The sequence below is a fragment of the Quercus robur genome, chromosome 2 (assembly GCF_932294415.1).
Source record: "Quercus robur chromosome 2, dhQueRobu3.1, whole genome shotgun sequence".
Taxonomy (NCBI): domain Eukaryota; kingdom Viridiplantae; phylum Streptophyta; class Magnoliopsida; order Fagales; family Fagaceae; genus Quercus; species Quercus robur.
Window position 1 is genome coordinate 21,726,065 of NC_065535.1, and position 26,166 is coordinate 21,752,230.

Genomic DNA, 26,166 nt, shown 5'->3' on the forward strand with positions numbered 1-26,166 from the left:
CTATTCTCAATTCAATTACAATAATTCTCGTGTATGTCTCACGGCTAAAGAAAAATCTTTCTTATTTTTTTTTTGTTCTCACATACACTCTCTTTGTGTCTCACTGCTAAAGAAAAATCTCCTTATTTTTCTTTACTCTCACATACACTCTCTTTGTGTCTTCTCGAAGGTGGCAACACTTTACTCTTTCTTCCTTGTAGGCTATCTCATCAAAGGCAGTAGCTCTTTACTCTCTCCTTCTTGGCTATCTTTTCGAAAGTGGCAATACCTTGCTCTCTCCTTCCTCTTGCGTTCCTCTTAAGTGAAAATCCATTTTTTCTCTCTTGGTTTCATGCTTTATTTTCCCTCTTCCCATAAGGAGGAACCTTGGGCCAAAGCTGTCAAATTCGTTGTAGTATTGTCTATTTATAAGACTCTTTTCATATTTCCTCTTAGACTAGAAATACATTACCTCTTTAATAAGGAATAGACAAACTTTCCTCCCACACCAAGGAATAATATTTTCTTCCATAATAAAGAAACTCAAATTAATTTTTTCCTTTTTCAATTAAGAAACCTAATTGACTTTCCAAATCACAATTAGAATATGAGACAATTTCCAAACGCGTGATACTTAAAGAAAATATATACCACAAATTCATTCAAAGTTCAAACACGCTATCACGGGAATCTTTGTACCATGAACATCAGACAAACATACAAAACGATGATGAAAACTAGAAGGAAATAAAGAGAAGCTGACAGCAATCTTGAATTCTTGTATAAATTAGAGAATATAGAAAAGTATGGCAAGAGGAAGCTACCAATGAGGGTAGTTTTGTTCGTGATATAGCTGGCTGACACTTTTGGAGACGTACCATGACGAAAACATGCTCAAACGTCACGAAAAAAAAACATTTGTCGCATATATACTACAATATGAGGTAGGTTTTTACACGGTTTGGGGAATAGGGAAAAGTCAAATGTTTGCTTATAAATAATGAAATAATTCATCTTTGACAGAGAAATTATTATCTCTTTTAGGCAATTCGTAATAACCTAGAAAAAAATTGAGATAATAAATAAATTAACCTTTCCTATACATATATGCAAAAATAGCATTGTTTAGATCACAATTTATTATCTTAACAAATTGTGAAAAAAATTATGTAATTTTTTTTTTTGCTGAATGTGATTTTAGCATTACTTGGCACGAAATTCATGTTGGTGTATATAACATGATTTCCCTTCATCCAATATATATAAAACATGATTTCCCTATGTTGCGTGACACTCGCATTCTTCAAAATTTTTGAGAGTTATCTTTAAAACAAATTTAAATAAAACGGAGTGGGAGCCATTTGACTGAATTTGACAATGTTTACTTGCTTGATCATTGTGACAAAGGAAAGCAAATAGAAATAGCATGCATGTGGAAAATCTGTCATAATCACAAACCAAACAATATTTTGCTTCTTCACTTGTTCACACTCTTGAGCCCAACCCATTATAAATAGGTGCCTAGCTAGACAATCTTTAATTAGAAAGAGAAGCAACTAAAACCTCACATACTCCAACAAAAGAAAGAAGAAAAAACACATTCACATTGCTCTCTCTCATTTCAAAGTAAAACATTGCAATTTTACCAGCAGATAGCAATTTTCCTCTACTCTGAAGAGACCATGTACTCTGAGTTAAAAGCCAGTGAATCATCTATACTTATAAGTCATGACCAAGAATGGGTCATACAGATAAGTCGAGCCCTAGAGGAAGGCCTTCAAGACAATGATGAAGGTGTTCCTGTTAGCATCTTTAGCGTACCCAAAACCCTACTCTCTTTCAAACCGGAAGCATACATTCCACAACTTGTAGCCCTTGGCCCATACCATCACCACCGGCTCGAACTCCTCGAGATGGAACGCTACAAGCTCACTTCAGCAATGAGATTGCAAAAGAAACTCAAAGAAATCAAATTCCGCGACTTGGTTAACCAAATTGCGGAAAGTGATAGCTGCATCCGTGCTTGTTATCATAGGTTCTTGGAATTCGACCAAGAAACACTCTCTTGGATGTTGTCCATTGATGCTTCCTTCTTGTTGGAGTACCTCCAAACCTACTCCACAAAAATGGAAGACTCGCTTATGCGAATAACTTCTAAGATGGCGCATTTGATCGACCACACGCATAGGAAAACGGCACACCATGCAGTGCTAAGGGATATTATTATGCTAGAAAACCAAATCCCTTTATTTTTGCTCAGAGAAGTCCACAGCTTTTATCCCCGTGAAGATCATGACGAAGAATTAGCAACAATGCTAATTGGTTTTTGCAAACATCTGTCGCCCATAAAGTGCATCAATGAGCAAAATTTCAAAGAAGAATGTTTCACCAAATCCCATTTGCTAGAGCTTCTCTACTACATGGTTGCACCAAAATTGCAACTTGTAGCTGATAATTCTGAGCAGGAAAAGCCAAAAGAAGACAAAGAGATTGGCTACTTCCAATCCATCTTGAAAGCACTATGTTATATTAACTTGGCCCCGCTCCGCCTTATCATTAAGATTTTCAATTCGAAGGCAGTGAAGCTTTTAGTTACACTGCCATTTATAATCATTTCCTATATATGTAATCTTAAGAACAAGAGTGATATAACCAATCTCATCTCGTCAGCCGAGGCTGTGGCCGAAGATGCGCAAAGCGTATCTAATGAGATGAAAGATGAAAGCCCAAAAGTGGAAGAGATTGAAATTCCTAGCGTGACACAGCTTCTTAAAATTGGTGTTAAATTTCGTCCATCAAAGGGTGGCTTGGGGACTATAAATTTTGACAAGTCTTCAGGTACATTTTACCTTCCAGCTATTCATTTGGATGGCAACTCTGAGGTTGTTTTAAGGAACCTCGTCGCCTATGAGGCATGTATTGCACCGGACGTGATGGTTTTTACACGCTACACAGAATTGATGAATGGAATAATTGATTCTGAGGAGGATGTGAAGATTCTTCGAGAGGCCGGCATCATCTTGAACCGGCTCAAAAGCGATGAAGAAGTAGCAATGCTTTGGAATGGAATGACCAAGTCTGTGAGGGTAACAAAAGTTCCAATTCTAGACAAGGCCATTGAAGCTGCAAATGCTTGTTATTCGGGGTGTTGGAGGAACAAGATGACTGGTTTCATGAAGAAGTATATCTTTGGTTCATGGCCATGTCTTACATTTTTAGCAGCTAACGTTCTAATATTGCTGTCTACTCTGCAGGCTGCTTGTTCTATGTACAATTGTTCCAAATTGTTGGCCACCCTATGAGTGTATTTGACTGGCTGCATGTGAGCAACATGTGTTACCAATTCTTATTGTATTCACTAAAACACAATTAAATGCAACAACAACAAAAAAAAAAAATCATTCCTTTTGAAAATAAGACCTCTAGTATATATACCATATGAGAATTTTCATTTAGTTATTGCAAAGCCAGGGTGCGAGATAGGGCAATTGCCCCCATTGACTCCTCTTAAAAGACCTTATTGTTGCTATTTCATTATTAACAGAATTTTGCCATTTTTTTTAGTGAAATCATGCCACCAGAGTTATCAATATATTATAATTATTCCTAAAAAATATGTCACCAGTTTAGAAAGGAAAAAAAAAGTCATGACACTTTTAGTGTTTATCATTTTAAAATTTTTGCGCCATTTTTTTTAAATTTATAGTCACTGCATTTCAACTAATGTGTCTTATATTTTACACAAAATTATTATTATTATTATTATTATTATTAAAAACCTTCCCAATGTTCTATAGTACTAAAACCCTTAAGCCTCCAACGTCTTTTTTTCTTCTTCTCCATATCTTGACATTTCAGTTTCAAACTCTAGATTTTTGTTATAAACCCAAATTTTAAGTCAATCACATTCTTTAACACATCAATTTATAAACTTTATGTAACAAAATTTGTAGTATATTTAGCAATTTTCAATTTCAAATAATTTGAAACCAAAATTTTAAAAACAATCAATGTAGTGCAATGTGTACACAACTTTGCATGTATATTGATATATATATATATATATATATATACTCTTAAAACCTTTAAATTAATTTATTTTCTCAATTTATTTAAGGAATTAAATTAGATGTCTAAACTTAGTATATTTAGATCAATCTTTTACTTTGATTGTTAAAAACTATGGATTGGTTATTTTTGTTTTTATTTTATTTTAATGATATGCAATATATACAATTTTAGTTAAGCATAATAATGAGTCTAGATCAAATTATCATTGAAACTATGTAGATTTTGTATGAAAATTACATATTTATTTACAATTGTTTATTTATTTATTTTTTTCAGTATCGATTAGTATTTTTTAGGTTTTAGGTTTTATTTTTTATATTGCTTTTTAATTTTGCTCCCTAAAGTAAAATCCTAACTTCACCACTGACTTTAAGTAAAACTCTATTTTATTTTTTAAATAAATTAAAATAAAATACTAGTCCCATTAAATCCTAATTATTAAAAATTTCAAGAAATTATAAGAATAATTCTTTAATTATTTTATGATATATTATAACAACGCTTTCATAAAAAAAAAAAAGGTTTTACACAATGTGTATTAATGATGTAATTTATAGTATTTTTTATAATATTTATTTTATTAATAAAGCTTAATTATATTATTAAAATACTTTCTTTAAAATTATATATTACTCTTAGGGGTATTTAGTAAGGGTGTTTAAACAATAGTTTTTAGTGTTTAAATACTATTATACGTATTTTCACAACACTTTTTAATCCACACGTATTTCTACAACATTAAAACAACGATATTAGAAATTTCTAATTAAATAGACCCTGAATTATCAAAACATGCGTTGTATGGAAATAGTTTTATATATAAAAAAAAAAAAAAAAATCCAATTGAAGAAAATCAAATATAAAATACCCCACCTACACTTTCAAAATAAATAAATAACAAGGCTTCATCCATTACTTTCTTTTTCTCGAGTCTCGAGCATTTTTTCTTCTTTGCAAGCAAACATAAATTGGGTGCTTAATTATACCAGACAAATGAGCATAGGTATATGTAATTAATTCCATTCGGTCACCTTTTCAAACTTTTTATCATTTCTACTAGCTAGGTCATCGTTTTGAATTCTTTTTGAATGCAAACAGAACTGCTTGAGCACATAGTTTCTTGTCAGATTCTTGGAGTCGTAGAAGCAAAGAAGAAAAAACGAGTTTTTTTTTTTCTTTTTTTTGGAGAATCTTTTCCTGGTTTGGATTCACGTTTTGTTTTGCGTTTTCCTCTCTTCTTCTTCTTCTTTTTTTTTTTTTTTTTTTTTTTTTAAGCAGCAGTTGTTGACATTTTTTCAGTGTACAGTGCACATTTTAGCAAGGGTCCTGTGTACTGTTTATGGGATCTACAAACTTCACTTTTTAGCAACTTTTTCATTAAAAATAGGTTTCACGGCACTATTCACACATTTAAAAATTATTTTGCTACAGTGTTTTCAATTTTCAATTTTCAGTTTTCAGTAAAATAAACTATATCCAAACGGACCCTATATGAGTGTTTGGATCCGCGTTTGTGTTTCCGCGTTCGTGTTTTCAGCCTTTTTTTTTTTTTTTCCACGCGTTTTCTGCTTTTTGAGAAAAAAATACTGTTTATCACTGTTCACGCACTATTTATGCACTGTTCACGGGACCCACAACCACTTTATTCAGAAAAAAAAAATATTAAAAATGGGTCCCACGGTACTATTTACCCATTTAAAAATTATTTTGTCACAGTTTTTTCAATTTTCAGTTTCAGCAAAAATAAGTTGTATCCAAACGGACCCTAAATGTCTGTTTGACTAGCTTATTTTTTGCCAACTTATTTTACTATTTAGCTTATTTTTACTACTATTTATAGGTCTCATTACACTTTTTGGTATTATTCAAGGGTTCCACTGTACTATTTCAACTCACATTTACCTTTATCTACAATATTTTCAGTAAAAAGTTTTCAATTTCAGCAAAATAAACGGATTCCAAACATACCCTATATATATAGTAAATATATACTCTTATGTCGTTCTCATTACATATATACACACTCTATGTCACGGGTCCTCAGTCCTAACCAATTATAATGGGTGCCTAAACTAAACCAAAGTTCAGGAATCAGAATCATATCAACTCCGTCCAGGTCCATCAAAACCAAAAATTTGTATGTTTGATGTCTAATAACTAAGAATAAATAAAATATAATTCTTGAAGTAATTGGCTGGAGCTTTTCATATGAAAGAAAAGCTAACATGCGAATTTGAAGCTAGCTTCCTTATTTATTTTGTAGTAAAATAAAATTAAAAAATTAAAATCCAGAATGGGTTATTCTTTTTTCATTCTTCTTTCCAGTAATTAAGGAAATGTTTGATAGGTAAGTTCAAACATACTTTTGAGCATTTTAAATAATATTACACACTTTTTTATACATATTTTTACTCACATATATATTAAAAATATTCAAACAATATTACTCAATCACCTCTACCAAATACTCCCAAAGAGAATGCCATTCAAGAATTGGCGACTATCGTGCGGTGGATTTGAAGTACGTACGTACTTATCCTGAGCTTTTAAGTCCAAAATGGGTCCCTATAACCTAACTCTCTCTGCTAGGAGTCATGTCATGTAGTCTGCAATGTCAGCTGTCAAGTACTCTACGTAACATTGTTAGCATCATGATTGAGTGAGAAAATCTAAGACCCAATTTTGTGACACAATTGGATTTGTCATAATTTTAACGTGGTTGAGTGTGAGTGTTAAAAAAAAAATGTAGAGTTTATGTGAAATTATAGACAACTGTAAATTAATAAGGTAAAACATTGAGATCAGTATTGCACAGTGCAATTTGCTCACAGATTTTTTTACTTTTTTTTTTTTTTTTTAACTCTTTTCAATTTTTTTTTATTCAAGAATTTAGATTGAGAGTTGCTTTTATAACTTTCAATCCAGACACTTCAATAATATTATAATGGAATAACATAATTAAGGAGATGCGTGCTAGACCCTTTTTAGCTCTTATCTTTGTATTTGGTCTGTATTTTATTTCTTTAATTTTCTTCGATGAAATCATTTATTCAATAAAAGATCTCAACAGAAAGAGCGGAATGAATTGCAAATCAGATTCTGATCTTGCTATGGATAACAGATTTTCCTAAGTTAGTACACTCAGTACTAATTAAATACCATGAATCCGATTTTGTCCTCTTTTTTTTTTTTTTTTTTTTTAATTTTTATTTTTTAAATAAGATAAATTTATTTATATGTCAGCTATTGTTATTCAGATGAACAAAATAAGTGACATTTTTTTTTTTTCTGTATTATACACCCCCCAAGAAAAAACATAAGAAATTTTTTTTGCACTATATTTTTTCAGTATTTTTAAATTGTACCTCGGTGGTTGACTCTTGAATTTCTCCAACTTAAAAATGTGTATGTTTGCGGTGGGTCTAAACCCATAATTTCAAGCTAGAAGGGATGGAGTATAAGCAAAATAAATAAATAAATAAAAACTTCAAATAAACATCGTAATAAAATTGCTTGGGTTGGACTGTGCTAGACTGGTTAATGGGGGCTAAGGTTTTGGAAGAGATGGAGCGCGCCCACCCCCCCCCAAAAAAAAGAGACAAAGTATAGCTAGTTTTTTTTTTGGTCCCCTTGGGTCCGTCCTTAGTCTCAGAGAAGAAGCATGAAAAATGTAACTTTGTGGGATCGGGAAGTCTTAGCCAATGACCAATATGCTCTCTTTGTCCAATATAATGTGGGAGTTGAATTTGTTAAGATCAACCATACTATACTAGTACAAGTTGTACCAGGGAAATATATTATACTAGCTATTAAACTGGTTACCGAGACTTCTCTAAAACGTATTGAATAAAATATTGAGTTGTACTAGCCTATATCAGGAATATTTTGGGTGTTTCAGCCTGTATAATATAAAAATAAATAAATTTTTATATAAAATTGAAAAAAAAAATGTTAAGCTAATATATTTGATTAATGTGCCTAACTAATATTTAGGCTTATAAAATATGTAGAATTAAAGTTTATGTTGGTAAACATAAACGTAACAATTAATAAATTCATGCTTACATAAATAAATACAACCATATATAGAAAATATAAATAGCAATAACCTCGAAACGGTACACTGATTTCAACCAATATCGAAATGGCTTGGGTTGGGTTGGGTTGGCTAATGAGGGCAAGGTTTTGGAAGAGAAGGGGTTCAACTAAAAAAACGACAAATATAACTTTTTTTTTTTTTTTGGGCCAGGAGGGGCTTAGGCCCCCTCATGCATTGCACATTACCTTTTGCACAGCTTGTCACCCTTATCATGCCATGTTCTATTTCATGCTCTTGCATCATTTTGATCTTCTAGCATCCTTAGCATGTCATGTTTATTTTATGCTTTGTAGCATTTTGTTTTGTCTTTTGTTTGAGTTTCATTTTTTCATTCATCTTGTACCTTTCATGCATCCTATCCTTGTTCACATCTTTTATTTCTTTCCTTCATTTTTATTGATCCCTTTGTTTACTCGTGGCAAAAAAAGGGAGAGTATACTAGAGAGTATTGTCATTTCTATATGACTCTTGTGTACATTCTCAAAGGGAGAAATTCTATTTCTTATGCACATTCGTAGGGGGAGAAATTCTTAGGAGAGATGCATATACTAAGGGGAAGAAGACATCTTTTATAAGGAAACCCTGTTTTGTTTTGTTTTACATTATGTTTGTTTTTTTTTGTTTTTTGTTTTTTGTTTTTTTTTGGTGCTTTGAGTTATGTTTAGTATCTATACTTTGTTGTTCTCATCGCATTATGTTTACGTGTTGGACATGCATACATCCTTATGCTATTGTACTTTATTGATTGCATGTTCGGATGATCATTAACTTTGCTATATAGTCATTGTAGTCATTTCCATATGAATGTCAAGTCAAGTTGCTCATATGTTTCACATCATGTTTACTTGATCACTTTTTACTTGTTACATTATACTTGTCCTTTTATTACTTGCTTTACCTTGAAGGTCTAATATGTTTTGTGCAAGTGTTTCAGGATACAGGTATTTTGTTCCAAGTTTATCATAGGTTTTAAATTTAGGTGTGAGTGAGTTTTGCCATTGTTTCCAAACTCATGTTTAAGTCTAGAGTTTGTTTTATGGTCTTTTTGTCATGGAATAGTTAAAGAGAGAGATTGTTAAGTTATGGTTTTCACATAACATTTGTGCTGGCTTTATTCCATGATAAAAAGTGTTGTAATTGCATTAATTTATTTCCTTGTATTTCATAGGATTTATTTGTAATGAGTTTAATATTAAGTTGGTGAAGATTGCTTAAGAAGTTGATCTTGTGACATGGCTTGCGAGTGGTGCAACCTGCCAAAAGTCACATGAAAAGCACATGTTGGAACTTGAAGAGTCAAGTGCTAGGCTGTATTTCACAAGTCACGAATGACCCGCGAAACTCTTTGACTGGATGATTTTGAGTGTGACTCTTATACCCTTCACCCATACTATATATACCCTCATTACCCACAAAATTGTAAGGAGGTTATTTAGAAAAAAAGCCCTAGAAAAGTTTTTGCAACACACCCACCTTGTTAGAGAGAGCTACTCATCCTTAAGTGAGAATTCCTTTATAGTCTCTTCTCCTTCCCATTTCCCATTGTTATACCTTGAGAGGAGATTTGTACTTAAACACAACCCACACATACTCAGAGTGTAGAGAGTGTTTTGGAACTTGGGAAGTATTGGGTATTTGCCAAAAGAAGCCGATGAGGCTTGGTGGTGCAATCGGGCGGTATTGCGGGATCCAGATAACTAGTGAAGAAAAGACTCCGAGAAGTCCATTGGTAGCTAGAGCTTGGAGGGCCCAAATACATTATGTAGATTAAGCTTGGAGGGTCTTTTTGATATCCTTGTACTCCAATTTATTCACTAATGGATCGATTTCAACTTGGAAGGTCACGGAAAGGTTTTTTGTTGAGTTATTCGGTTTCCTCTTTGATAATATGTCTTAGTGTTATTTTGTGTTTGCCTCTCTCTTCCCTTACTCTTTAAACTTTATATTTGTTGATGCTTGCTTGTGGTTATGACTTAGAGAGTAGTTCTGGTTATTGCGTATCATTTACTCTTGTTCTGCACTTAGATAAGTTAGAGTAAAAGTAATTAAGCCGTGTTTTAAAATTGAGGGGTCTAAATAGGCTATAGTGTTTTACACTATTTAAGCTTTCAGTTTATATTTTGTTTTTCATTATTTATTTAGGGGAATATTTTTTTTTTTAATAAAAAAAAGACTTGATATTAGATTTACAAATCTAAGGATAAAATGAGAAAAAAATAAAGAATTCATTTAAGATTCCTAGGAATAAACCAAATATTATAATCTCACATTTGTAGGAATCTTATTAGATTCTCAATTAAACCAAACATAGGAATAATTACATTCTTAGGCATCCAGATTGGAAGACATCACATTTCCAGTAATTTGAATGTCAGGAGTATTGTGGATTTCCTCGTACCAAACACAACGTAAGAGTCAAAAAATCACAAAAAGGGTAATTTTATAGGGGAACGAGCTCTATGCCAGACATTGCAAATTTTGTGACCCCCTACCTTCACATTATAGTTTTTAAATTCCACCTTCCTAGCCTCCAATAATTTACCTTGGATTATGTAGTCATACACCTTTTGATCACAAAAACACATCTGCGTTCATACTATTTTCAATTGAGTTTTTATACTTTCTTGATATGGTTTTTTGTACTTTTATTATACACTAATCATAACATTTTGTGTTTCTAAACTTTGTTTTCAAAGCATCAATATATCATTGACTTAAGAGGGTTTTAATTTTTCTTCACTTGCAAAGAAAAGGATATGCTTTTCTATTTTCAATCATTCCATTACATTTGGAGAAATCACAACACTTGTCTTCAAACTATTTTATAGGAAGGTTTCTCCAATTGATTATGCGGTAACTCAAATAACAACTTATGTATACTTTTAATCATCTAGAAAAAAAAGTGTATTTTTAATCAAATGATCTAATTTGATCTTTTTGTATATATAACTTTCTAAAAACTCCATTATGATGAAACTTTCACCTGAGAAATATTACAGAACCTTCACCGACTTGATGAAATTAACCCAATCTAATCCAACCTGACTCCTTAGATTGGGTTAAAATTTTATTTTGAGCCTCAGATTGATAATTTTTTCAACCTATATGACCTAACTTGATCAACCATATATATAAATTTATTTTATTATCCTTACTTGGATATTTTAGTTTAATTCATTTTGGTATTTTGAAATTTTGGAATATAATCTAGACATATTATGTGACTTGTGATAAATTTTTTTAAAAAGTTTAAATAGTTTATGAAAGTCCTTTTTTTTTTTTTTTAATAAGAGATGAAATAGCTAAGCACAACTCAACGACAGACTAGGCTAAGAAAACCTTCTAACCCGACCCAATCTAACCCATGCACACCCCTAACTACTCATTAACATTATACTTGGTAAAAACAAGTACACCTAATAGCATTAATATCAATTGTGCTAAAAAGTATATATTTTAAAACACAAAAAAGGTACTTAATTATTTTATCATAACATTTACAATACACCATACATCACATCTCTTAATTTAGTATATCATTCATTAAAATAACTTTAAAAACTTATTTTTTTTATTAACAAACAAGTAAGAATTTTTCGCCACCCCCACAAGCAATAGCTAACCAGCCACCAATTGTAGCTTATTTTAGCATTTGGGTCCATACCCTTCTACTACTAGAATGGTATGGTCACAAAATGCTAAAATATTTTGGTATTTGAGACATCTATTATAGTTTTTTTTTTTTTTGATATTTGGTGTGCTAAATGCTAAAAATTTAGCATTTAGCACATCTAATACTAGTGCTGTGTTATGCCAAATGCTTATATAACACACAAAAACCTACTTTTGCTACTTCAATATTACATTTAACATTGCACCCTAAATCACATGTTTTATTTTAACATTACAATACGTTAAAATAATTTAAACAACCAATAAAAAAATTATTTAATTTCTCTAAACCCTCTCTCTCTCTCTCTCTCTCTCTCTCCACATTTAAAACATGAATAAATTTTGTTTAAAACATGATACTTTGTTTAAAACATGATATAGCACCCTTCTAGAAGGGTACTATATCATGTTATAAAAAATTGGGATTTGGCACATCTCATTAAGTATGGTTTTTGGTGTTTAGTGTGCTAAATTCTAAAAATTTAGCATTTAATACAGTTGATGCTAATGCTCTAAGCAACAGTGTAAGAGTTCTTCTTTTTTCGTTAAGAGTGAAATACATGCTAACCAATTGTGAATTGTTAGGCAAAATTTATTTTTGCTTGAATGAAAACTTTTATTCAACCAAGAAGTTACAACAAAAAAGCCACCCTTCTTATAAACACAATTAAAGGATCCCAATTTACATCAAAGCTGTATGACATACGGTCAAAAGCCGCCTTCATTGGGTCCCAGTTAGGGAAAGCCCATGAACAATATCACTCTTGGGCTTATCCCTTCATGTTCGGCCCATGAGTGGCCCAAGGACGTTAGCCCGTTGATTGATATCTCGGTATCTAAATACACCTCGGTTATCCATGGTTGGCTAGGACGCCGACAATGTTCGGTTAATCCTCGGCTGACTATAAGTGCCTTGGGAGATTGTGTTGCCCACCAGGTTTTGGTGGCTAGGACCAGTTCCAACGTGATAAATCACATTCCCAATGAAATTTATTATTGGTCAGGAATAATTAACTTAAGCCCCACTCGCACGAGTGGAGTCAGACAGTAATCATAGTTCCACCGCTAGCCTCAAGCTATAAATGGCAGAAGGAACAATGGGAGAGGGGTTGGAAAAATCATAGGTAAAACTGAGTTTAACCGAGCACACTCCAGAGAGTGTTCCTGTGTGTATTTTGTTCATGAGCCCACCCAGGGACTACCCTTAGTAGGATACCCAATACCTACTGTACAAATAAATTGTGAACCCAAACTTTAAGCCCAGTTGAATTAAGGGCCCTAGGTATGCACAAAAGCTATCGACAAAACCATTTGAGAGAGCCAGCAAGCTAGCTCATGGACCAAGGAATCATTAGGCTAATTTACATATGGTAAGAGCATTCGCATTAGTCTGTCTAAATTTTTTTTGTCTATTTTAGCATAAAGATTTACTTTTTCTATTCTACGCAATTACTTTTCAAAAACTCCCACATCAGTTTATCTATTATACAATCTATTTTATTTAAATAATATTTTTTATTCTTTTTTTATTAATACTTTACTTATCTGATCTCCATGTCTCTCTGTCATTAACATCTCTCTCTTCCCCACATCTCTCTCTCTTAACTCCACCTCTCTTTCCCCTAAACTCTCTGTCTCTCTCATATCCCAAACCCAAACGGACACATACACACGGAGGTAATAACGGCAGATTCGGTGGCAGTAATGGCAGATCTGATGTTTGTCCTTGGGTTTTTTCATATGGGTTTCCATTGGGTTTGATTTCGATTTGATTTTGGCTTGGGTTGATTTTGTGTTGGGTTTGAAATGGGTTTTTTGGTGTGGTTTTGGTGGTTCGGTGGTGCTGGGATAGGTTTTCTGGTGGTGGTGTTGGTTGGTGGGTGATCCTTTCTTCTTCTTCTTCTTCAGGTGGGTTGTCGTGAAATGGTTTGTGGTGGTTTTGGATTGCGGCGATGGTAGTGGTGGTGGTGCTGGGTGATTCGGGTGGTTCTCTTCTTCCTTTTATTCTTCTTCTTCTGCATTGCTGTGAAAGTTAGGGAAGATGAGGATTCTGACAAGAGAAGCGGTGAGAGAAAAAAAGAAAAAAGAAAAGAAGAATATATTAATGTTATACACAGCTACAGCAACCGTGCATGTTTGCACAGTTATTGTAGCAAATGTGTATATTTACACATCTATACATCCACTGAAGTGGGTAGTTTTGTGACCAAATTGGATGCTCTAACAATTATTGAATTTAATAAATTGAAAACTCAGGATTTACAAAAATTATGAAATTTCAATGGTGAATATGGATTAGGAGACTTAGCCAACAACCTCTCATTTGTAGATCATAAAAGAAATTGATACCTAACCAAAAACCTTATAAATGCCCCTTTTAAGCAATGGAAGAAGGTATGCATTCAAAAGTAGTAAGAGCATCCACAACAGTAGAGCTAAAAATTTAGCTATTTGGCATCACAAAAAATTACTTTATCTATTTTACCTACTCACGTGCTGCAGCAGTGGATCTATTTTAGTTTTCAACACAATAAAATAATATAAACATCATAATAAAATAATATACCTATTACAATAAAATAATATATCCACTACAATAAACAACAATCACAACCACCCGCAACCTCTACTGGATCCACCACTGACTCTTCCACCGCCATCGCAATTGCTACACCACTGCTGTCGCAACCGACTCTTCCACTGCCAATGCCACCGCCGCCATCACCGACTCTTCCACCGCCAACGCCACTGCCACTGCCGCTGCCGCCACCGACTTTTCCATCGTTGCCGTTTCATGATAACAAATAATCATCTAGTGTTAACAATTGATTTTTTTAACCCCAAATTATACTTATATATATAGATATATTTATATATTTACTAAAACAATTTCTCAATCATCATGATAGCAAATAAGAACATAAAACTAGGACAAGAACATTAAAATGACCACAAGAAATCCTTTTTGTGTACTTCTGTTTCTGGTTTTGTGTAATAGAACATAAAACTAGGACAAGAACTTCTATTACAAGAAAACCACACAACAAATTCCTGCAAACAGAAAATTCCCAATACATTCTGTCCATTCATGGATGCTCTGAATCAAAACAAATCAAAACAAATGGATGCTCTGAGATCAAATGACAGAACTTTTCATTGAGCAAGAATAGCAAAAAAATTATTGCATCTAAAATAATAAACTGAAAGAACAAGAAAAAGAAATTATTGACCACATTCTTTAATGTTATACCCAAATCAAAAATCCCACATATTCTTTGATGTTATACCCAAATAAAAAATCCCACATTCTTTGATGTTATACCCATTCTTTGATGTTATACCCAAATAAAAAATCCCAAGCATCCACATGAAGAAGATAGAGACAATTGACCTGAAGTGGATCGGTGGAAGAGAGGTGGGTTTGAGGCAGATCGGCAGTGTGGGTTTGAGGCGGATGGCAGGGTGGGTCTAAGGCTGATCGGCTGCTTGGGACGGTTGGTGGGTTGGTGACATCGAGCTTCGATGGCAACGATGTTGAGGATGAGTCGAGCTGGCGGCAGTGAAAGAGTGAGCTTGAGAGAGTTTTGAGAGATGAGAGCTTCAGATGAGAGTGACTGAGAGAGAGGCATGGTGTGAGAATAAAAGAATGTAAAAAAATGAACCAACTTGTATTATTTTAATTTGGGCTGGTAATAAATTCTTTTTTTTTTAGCTTTCAGTTACAGTGCATAGACATAAATAGTTGTGCATTGTAGCAATGAAGGTAAAAAAAATACCTTTAGCTCCACTGTTGTATGGTTGTTTTTTTGTGTTTTGGTGGAGCTAAAATAACTATATTGCTATTTAGCTCCACTGCTGCAAGTGTTCTAATACTCTACAACTTTACTTCAAGCCTACTCTCAAAAAATTTCCATTGACTTAACTTTAGAAGTACCTTCAACCAACACGATTGGTTGCTCTGAAGCTTAGGAAGTGAACTGTTTAATCATTGTAAGCTCTCACCTATGATTATGAATTTTCACTCGTTCCACCATTTTGTTGATTACTGTCTTTGTTGTGATCCCTCCCTTAGAAATTCATTTCCTACAAATTATAATGGACATTAGATAAATTTCAAAATGACAGCATACAATAGACCCCGTAGTTCAAAAGATTGATGGCTCAAAATTATACTTGTTCACATGATTTTTGATAAGAATACAATTCACCCAAATAAAAAAGGTTATATATCATTTGATTTCAAAACTTTTTATGGTTGCATCTAAAGAGTCAATTGCGTGCGTCTGATGTACTCGTGCAGTGGATGCAACACGAATAATTAGATACATGTTCAAATATGTCCTCATATCACTTTTGTGTTTGTTCAATGTACTGGAACGTTTGACCGAACTCATATATTTTATTCAATGATAAAAAATTTCAAACTAATTGAAACTTACCATGTAACCTTTTTAATTTAGTTGAATTAACTAAAATTTCACCCATTTCACTTTTTTTGGTTCAACCATCCTTTCACTAATAACAAAATAAAAAAAAAAATAAAAAAACTAAATAAGTTGATGCAGTGTTTGTTTGGAAAAAAGACTAAATAGCTTTTTTGTTATAGGTGGAAAAGTTAATGAATGCGTTAAGATATTTGTTTAAGAACATTTTATGAGTAACTTTTTATATTTCCTATAAAAGTAAGAGCAAAATTTAGGTACAGTATTTAGGTGCTGTTCCTAAGATTCTCTTTTTAAGATTCTGCCATATGGATTTTTTCTCATGAGATAGAAGTATATTTCTTAGTTAAGTAGCCACATGTCTGAATCTTAATAGGAGAACTTAAAAAAGAACACTTAAGGTACTGTACCTAAGTTGTCTTAAAAGTAATATCAAGATTTTCCTAATTAATAATTACTCAAAGACACTGTTAACATCACCTTTAAAAGCGAGTAATTCTTAGGTACTTCCAGGGTATAGAGAATGATGCTCTCTACTCTCACATTTATGATAGAATCCACTTATTAAATTCAAGGTATGATTCACCATGAATATGAGAGGAGAGAGCATCATTTTACGATACTAACCAAAACATTTAGTATTAACCGAATTGAATTATGAAAAAAAAAATTAATATAAAAATTCAGAACTAACGAGTAACTGCATCACTAATAATCATTCAAAACTAAAATATATCTCAATATCACAAATAATCAATCATAATATGTTAAAAAAAATAAACCATAACAAATAATAAGTTTATATACTTAGGATTTGAATGGTATATTGGTAAATTGTCATTTAATTAAACGGATCAAATAGGTTCCATGTATTGGACACTAATTCAATCCGTTTATTTAAACAGGCCAGTCATGTCAACCTGAATATGACACTAACCTATTAAGCCCTAACTCATATCCTGCTAATTTTGAGTCGTGTCATGTCGGGTTCACGGGTCGTGTCCAATTTTACCACCCTTACCTCACACCATTGCCTTTTCTTCCTAGTGAGCACTAACACTACTATTATTGTGTACCATCAAAAGTTATTGTTGAGATAGCGGAAGTGTCGATACTTAGCAAATAACTAAGGGCCACATATTCGGATATTTGTGGGTTGCTTAAGGCCTATCTAGTCAAAAACATGTTTTCATATTATTATTATTTTTTTTAGAAATATCAAATATTTTAAAACATCTTTGTTATGGTAAGATTTTTTTTTTTCCTATTTGAAAATATTTTGTTAGTAAAACACAACCAAACAAGAGCTCTGAAAATTTATCCGAGTAATATTGGACCACTACTGTACGTGTACACTGTTTATTCTAGTCAGTCCACTGAATGGTCGGTTTCAAATTCCATTCAAAGACGTTAACTGAGAGTTTGACCAAAAATGGTTGGTTTTATGTTATTTACCTCCATCTTCTTCTTCTCACCTAATCCGATTTATTGTTTGGTGTATTTTGATATATATGTTTATGGTCACTGTTACAAAATTTATAATCACATATATTATAATCCATTAAAAAAAAGTGTTATAAAATATTTATGTCCAACTATCCAGTTATTTTATTCTCCGTTATTGTGTGATTAAATTTTCTTATAACTTATAAGTGGTATTTTTATTTTATATAAAGGAGCTTTGTTACTCTTTAAAAAAGAAAGAAGAAGAAGAATATACAGAATATGAATATCTCTTTAGATAAACACAAAAATAAAAAAATTGAAAGTAATAGATGAGGAATAGTGAGATACAGATATAAATTAAGTGGGAATTTTTGTAACTGTACGGTCTTTCAATGGATATGCAAGGACGGGGGCGGAGAAAGCTGTTGAGTTAGCAGAAGTTCTAACACTAGATTGTAGAACAAAAGATTGAACAAATAGCTTTTATTTAAAACTTGACTCTTTGAATTACAACACTTTACAAGCACTGATGTTTGACTCCCATACAATGACACTAGTGCACTGCAATCATGGCACTTACTCACCAAATACACTTGCACACATACACCTCACTTCTAGACACCTACACACACTAGCTCTTGACTCTATTTCACTCTACACACTTGCTTCCTACGGCACACACTTCACCACCTCATACAACTTCACACATCTCTCACTTGGTGCTTTATGACACTTCACTTCACAAGTCTCTCACTCACCTCATTACATCTATTTATACTAGATGTATGTTGGTTAGGAAACCAACTTGAAGCTTCTAGCTTCTTCCTTTTTATTGGCATTAAATTAATGCCTTTCTCCAACCTTCTAGAAACCTTATAAATTTGTGGCTGAAATTCACTAGTGTAAGGAAGCTTCTAGAGAAAATATGAAAATTATCTTGGAGATAATTTCGGAAAGAGAGCAAGAGAGAAATGTCCGGAATTAGAGAGAAATTTCTAGAAAGAGAGAGAGATTGTGTGAGAAGTTCTAGAAGTTTCTAGAGAGAGACAGTATTGATTTTTAACAACAACCACTGTTGGGAAGACATGCCCCCCACCCCCAAATTTTTAATTTTTTTTTATATAGTTTGTGTAATTATGAAAAGAAAATTAAAAATTTATTTACAAATATAGGAGTTGGCCTCCCCAAATATGCTCTTATAAATAAAGAAAAATAATTTGCTAATTGATCTAATAATTATAGAGACAATATAGTTTATGGTTTCTCAATTTCCTTTTTTATAGTAAAAATTGTTTTGTATCTATTAAAGTTTTGAATCATTCATGTCTTTGAAAACTTTGATGGTTCCATTAAATTTTTTTTTATTAACTTTGGTAGACAATTTTGTTATTCATATTGAAAAGAAAATTTTAATAAGTTCACTATGAAAATGGTAAAAGAATTTTATTCTATGAAAGATCAACATTGAGCATAATTTTCGTAAGAGATATACTAAGTTCTTTTGTTGATATTTTTGTATGTCTAATATTAAATTATACAACTTTTGTATACTCATTAGAGTTTAAAAGATGATAATTTTGTATACAATATATCTATAAATTATGACTTACTCTAGTATATTATAAAATATTAAGGTTTATATGTATATTTTTACCCATGTGTGTGGGTTTGTTTTGACTAATATATTAATACCACAATTTGGTTTCCAAAATAAAAAATCTTAGCTCCGAACCTAAACAATGATGCATTTTTTGTGAAACTTTTGCACTATGATGCATTACAGATCCATGGAGCCTGCTACTTAATAAAAAATGCGTTTTATAAATACGGGTATAGGTCATCTTTTAAAAAAAAAAAAAAAATTATTTGGTTGGACCTGTAACCACGTTTTCTAAACGCAGCAATAGGTTCCATCACAAAAAGCATGGTTAAAAACACCTAGATACGCAGCTATAGACCTAACCTATAGCCGTGTTTTATAAACATAATTATAGGTCAGTAGTTGGTAGGCCACAAATGTATTGACCCTTTTGACAAATTAATTAATTAATTATCCAAGTGAATTAATTTAGTCAATTTAACATGCAATAGTGTAGTAGCACAAACAAATCACCAAATAACTAAATGCAGCGGAAATTAAATTTGACATGGATGATTTGTTTACGAATGAGGAAAACCACCAAGGCAAAAACTTCACTGGATGAATTTAATGTCACCACTCCCGAGAATTCATTATTATTAAAACAAGCGGTTACAAGTAAAAGGAATCCCAGTACCTAATATTAACCTACAATTGAAGTTTTACCCCAATACCCAATTGGACTTGTATTGTGGCGGCAATCTCTCCTTTCAATGCACAGCTCCCAATACGTGACTAACCAATGATGCACGGATCCTAGTACATGACTAACACACCAACTTGAGGAAGATGTTGGCTACAAAGTTCTTTAGTTCATCCAAAAATGAAGATCAGGAAGTTCATTGGTTACAAAAACCTTGGCACAAAGACGCAGTAGTTTCTATAGAGAATATGATGAACTAGGGCAAATTTTGTCCCTGGTCACAATATGCATGTAACAACAATTGCAACAAACTTTGCATCACTTGAGATGGCCCTTAAAATAATCCTTATATGTGTCTAGGGTTGTGAGAGAAGAAACCCTACACAAATGCTCAAGGATATGCGTGTAATCAGATCTAGAATTTCTGATTTCGTAATTCTCGACAGATACAACTTCTGTCGAGCTTCAAAATTAAACCTCGATAGAAGTCTTTCTATCGAGACTACTATCAAGCTTTAATGAACAACACTTCTTCACTTGTTTTTTGGTAAGACTTGCATGGTTTCAATACTAAACTTGAACACTTATTTCTTGAAGTACTAAACCCATCCTAGATCTACCCAATTACAAGTAAAGTGCGTTTTTATCAAATGATTAGCCAATTTACATTACATATGTGTCTAATAATTCCCACATATGTCCTAACAGTAGTTAAAGTTGCGTTTCTTAAAAATGTGGCTATAGGTTAGCTATAGCCGCATTTTTTGTAAATGTGGTTAAAATAAAAGTGACTATAGCCCGCGTTTTTTGTAGTGTAAACACGATATCACTGGATTCTTTGTACCATGTACGTTATATAAACCTACAAAACGACGATAAAAACTTCAAGGAAATAAAGAGAAGCTGACAACAATCTTGAATTATTGGGTAAATTAGAAAATTATATAGAAAAGTACGGCAAGAGGAAGCTACCTATCATTGATATAGCTTCTTAAAATTGGAGACATACCATGAAAAACATGCTCGGACACGACCAAAAGCATTTGTCGCATATATACTACCATACGAAAGGTTGGTTCTTACACGGTTTGGGCAATGGGGAAAAGTCTAATATGTTTGCTTATAAATAATGAAACAATTCAGCTTTGACAGAGAAATTATTATCTCTTTTAGGCAATTCGTAATAACCTAGAAAAAAAAAATTGAGATAACAAATAAATTAAACTTTCTTATACATATATGCAAAAGTAGCGTTGCTTGGATCACAATTTATTATTTTAACAAATTGTAAAAAAAAAAGTTATGTGAATTTAGCATTACTTGGCATGAAATTTCCGTTGGCGTATATAACATGATTTCCCTTCATCCAAAATATATAAAACATGATTTCCCTATATTGCGTGACACTCTCATTCTTCAAAATTTGAGAGTTATCTTAAAAAAAAAATAATAATAATAATAATAAAACAAAGTGGGACCTATTTGACTGTATCTGCCAATATTTACTTGCTAGATCATTATGACAGAGGAAAGCAAATTAATAGAAATAGGTTGCATGTGGAAAATATGTTATAATCACGAACCAAACATTTTGCTTCTTCACTTGTTCATACTCTTTGAGTCCAACCCATTATAAATAGGTGCCTAGCTAGACAGTCTTCAATTACAAAGAGAAGCAACTGAATCCTCACATAGTCCAACAAAAGAAAGAAGAAAAAAACACATTCACATTGCTTTTTCTTTCATTTCAAAGTAAAACACCAGCAAATAGCAATTTTCCCCACCTCTGAAGAGACCATGTACTCTGAGCTAAAAGCCAGTGAATCATCTATACTTATAAGTCATGACCAAAAGGGAATCAATTTCCAATGTGGGTAATCTCAGAGGTAATTCTTGTTGTGGAAGTTACACACTTTGGAAGAAGGACCTAGATGGCTTGATCTTGGATTCTTGGTTCATTAGAGAGTGGGCTATTGAGAGGGAGAGAAGTGGGTAGCCTATTGATGCATGTTTTTGCTCCCATCACTCATATTTCTCCATTACTTTTGGTTTTTTGTATTCTTTTTTTTCTTTTCTTCTTCGTTTTGCTCTATTTTCTTTTCTTTCTCTCTGTCTTTCTATATTTTCTTATTTGCCATTTTCACTTCTGCATTTTCATTGTGTACGTCTATGACCTTTTATACTACCTACCATGATAGGATTTGTCATTTTTACCCGTTAACTGCTTTTAGCCTATTGTGGGTATCCTTCTAGGACTGCCTACTGGTCTGCCGGCTGCCTAACCACCACCACTACACTGTGTTGGCTGCACCACGTCTCATTCCCAAACAAAAGTGGTTTTTGTTTTGTTTCTTACCTCCCTTGACACTCCTATCCGGATAAGGGTTAAACCTCTCCCTTACTAACCTTTATAGCATGCATCTAGTGATTCTAGCTCATGTTTACCTCTTTTGGGTTAAATGTCATCCCATTAGGACATTTCTCCCAAAAGAGCTTGAGCGGGAACCCAAAAATAGGCTCCCCATTCTCCCCATCGCCAGACCATACCCTCTCATATCTCTGACTTGTGGCCCACCTCCCCTGTATTGGTTGGGTACAGGTAGGTGGTGCTTGAGCCTTGTGTGCATGCTCCACTTCTGTCTAAGTCCATTGCTTTTCTAACTCTCACGCATTTGCCATTACCTCCAGGTTTATCGGATTTTACTGCACGCTCTGGTATTCATTTAACTCTTGTAGCGTGAATGATACATGGGCCTTTGGGCTTTCATTCTTTGCATCTCATCTCTTCTTCGGGCTAGGCATTGCTTGGGTATGGGTTTTCTCCTTTTTGCTTAGCCTATGTCCCTTTTTATCCTGCATCCGTGGGTTGGCTGGTGCTCCTTCCATGCCATTGCACTACTCCTGCTATGATATCACTTATCCCTTTGCCTTGTTGTTATCTCTGGGCTAATAGGCTGAAGCGCCTGCCATGTCAATTTCTTATATTATTCATTCTTTTGGTCTTTACTGCCCAGCATTCCTGTTGGGCCAATCCATTTCGTACCTTGGGCTTCCTCAGCCTATTTTGTTCTTTGGGTGTCCTCAGCCTATTTCATTCTTTGGGTGTCCTCAGCCCATTTCATCACTCCCTACCTTTTTCACTCCCATGGGTTTTTGTTAAATCTTTTGGACTTCCCTAGCCCAAATACCACATCCTTACCTTTCGGGCTCATTGGCCTTTGAACCAACCCCACGAATTTACTAATTCCTTTCTTTGGGCTTTCTTGACCCATTTTTTACTTTCTTTCCATCTCTTACAATTCTCATGGGCTTGCTACTTTATTCCTTGGGCTTCCTCGGCCCATTTGCTTTCTCTCTGGCCATTTATTATTTTGGTGGGCCCGTTGACCATTATTCCTACCATTCTGGCCAAATTGTCTTTATTTTACTGCTTTCTTTCTCTATCTTTTTTATATCGTTGGGTTTCTTCTGCCATTGGACCCTTTTGTCAAAAGTGGGCATCAACACCAATCAAAATTAATTTCAATTAATCACGTGTGATAGGTTTCACCCAAATGAATGCATGCAAACCGCTAAAACTTAATTTTGTGATATCTTTTTATCTGACTGTTCGATTTGGAAACCGAACGTATCGTGATAATCGTTGGAACCTCAAGATCATTCTCATGATATGTGATGAATGAGTTAATGACCAAAATGCAACCATGATTTTTGGCTTACATAAAATGGTTATTTTGTCATCTTCTAATGTTAAATTATGGGTGTAAAATTGAGTGTCTACAGCATTCGATTAGGAAAGTTTTGGTACTAATAGCTTCCTAAGCATGTACCATAACTTTTTGACTCATGATGATGCACAAAATCATTAGCAAGTTGATTGTCCGCATGCGTGTCAAATGAAGTACCTGAAGAACAAAAAGGATGAAGAACCTACATAGAGCATTGGTGTGGTGCTAGCCAAAGACCTTTTGAAGGTTAAGTCAGCGATAGAAGAATCTCCAATAACTCAAAAGTGTAAGAACTAGGAAATTTCATGTAAGAACTAGGAAATTTCACGTGCTTTGGAGAGGAGGAGGCTTGGTGTTTATATAGTAGTGTAGGATCGACCAAGATCCCATGAACATAGGATCTTTCCTTGCAGGGAAGATATGGAGTTAATGCTCTGAGATCTTAGGGCTTTACTTCCCATTCTAGGAGGGTATGAATATGTAGAAAAAACTTTGGACATTGTGTGCAAGTTCTTTCTATATAAGGACGTATGAGTGGAGAATACGTAAAAAGGGTGTGAACCAAGTATGTGGCCTTACCCGACGAGTACCTCCTTCCTATCAGTATTGGGGTAACCATACGGGTACTTTTCTTACCTGTCAGTGAATATGAGTGGAAAGTCATGGCAGAAGTGTTGTCATAATCAACTTGAAGGAGACCTAGTTCCAAATGGGTAAGAGGAAATCGAAGGGCAATTCAAACCCAAAGGGCAAAAGGAGTTAGAAAAATTCTCAGCCAAAATATTCTCTATCAACTTATAGTCTGATTAATTAAGACCTCTACATAAGGATTTAAAAGCAGATTTTGAAATATAACCAAGTGATGACTTCATTCTCTAATCTCCATCCTAACTTTTGATTTAGTTGCATATTCCTGGATGGGTCCAAACCAAGAGTACCCAAGAAAGCCATTAAATGGGCAAACCTAAAGTCATGTTTGGGGTGGTCACACCATTCCCTTTCTTCCTAGTGAGCACTAACACCACTAACATTGTGTACCATCAAAAGTTGATAGTGGAAGTGTTGATACTTAGCAAATAACTAAGGGCCACATATTCGGATATTTGTGGGTTGCTTAAGGCCTATCTAGTCAAAATCATGTTTTCATATATATATTGTGGGGCCCGGCCCAAAATAATGGGCTAGTTAAACTACGGTCTCGTCCGAGGAACATCCTGTCCGAGAAGAAGTCACAGCCAAAACCTTATTCAAGCCTAATTGCGGTAAAAGAAACCTGTCCGAGGAGTAACTCCTCCTTGGACATTACGAAGTCCGGACGAAGAGCTCGCCCCAACCATTGCAGTTCATCCTCCAAGCATATAAAAAAGAATAAAACCCAAAATATCTCATGGAAAGCTGCCACCACCACATTAAATATGTCACAACCACCCTCTTGGCCACATTAATGAGGAAAAGACTCCTGAACAGTACTACCTTGGCCACTGCAACTCACAAGGGAGTGATAAGGGTGTCTGATAGGACAGGTGCTCAAGTGGGGGCTTAGATGATCAACAAGTGTAAGGTTCAGATAAGAATGAGAGAGCTATATAATGTAGTGGAGTCCCTCAAAGAGGGGGACGAAAAAAAATGTATTCGGCACTCAGGAAATAGAATCTTCTGTTAGATATCCATTCTTGTGTTTTTGTTCCTGCAATAATATTGTCCATGCATCAGACCGACTAAGCTCACTGAGGCTAAATTCTTTGATCCATCCTCTACAAATATTTATTGTGTGTTGCGCCTTGGGCCAAGGCCCGATCAATAGGGTTTGGACCAGGAAAATCGTGCAACTAGAATTGGCGCCGTTTGTGGGAAGAACTAGGGCATCAGCTAGCATAACGGTCGAGCATGGCAGAACTAGGTCCACACCAGGAGAATCCTCACCAGGCTAACTCCCAACAGACACAACCCGCCGAGTCCTAGAGGCAAAATAACCCCGCCAACCCAGGCGGCAGGGGGAATCGTGAGGGGAGTGTGTATACTATCTGGACGAGCCAGAGTCACACTCAGATAGGTAGTCACGTGTCCCAGAGGCGAAATAGTCATCAGGCCATGCAACGAGAGATAGATGACCTGAAAAGGAAGTTACGACGTGTGCAGCGAAAACGATCTCCCTCTGACTCAGACGAGTCTTCTAATGCGGAGGATGCGAGTTACCGACGAAGGTCAAGGACCCCCCCAAGTGAAACCTTTTCCTACGAAAGGGAACCACGCCCTGTACGGAAGTATAAGAGCCCATCCAGCAAGGGTTCGGGGAACGATGCTATGAAGAAGGCGCTGGACCAGGTTTCAAGGTCACCCTTCACATATAGAATTGAAGGGGTTAAGCTACCTCGACGCTTCAACCAACTGGCGTTCGCCATCTATAATGGCTGAGTAGACCAGGTAGAGCATGTGAGTCAGTTTAA

General features: G+C 34.1%; 1 protein-coding gene across 1 annotated transcript; it reads left to right on the forward strand.

The window, feature by feature from the left end:
* Nucleotides 1-1,661: 1,661 nt before the first annotated feature.
* Nucleotides 1,662-3,281, forward strand: LOC126696165 (putative UPF0481 protein At3g02645). The gene has a single exon (XM_050392944.1). It carries the CDS (start codon nt 1,662-1,664, stop codon nt 3,279-3,281), a length of 1,620 nt encoding a protein of 539 aa, XP_050248901.1.
* Nucleotides 3,282-26,166: the final 22,885 nt, after the last annotated feature.

Bases quoted from the DNA above. Each gene is read 5' to 3' on its own strand.
- LOC126696165 (XM_050392944.1), top strand. From the start codon at position 1,662: ATGTACTCTGAGTTAAAAGCCAGTGAATCATCTATACTTATAAGTCAT.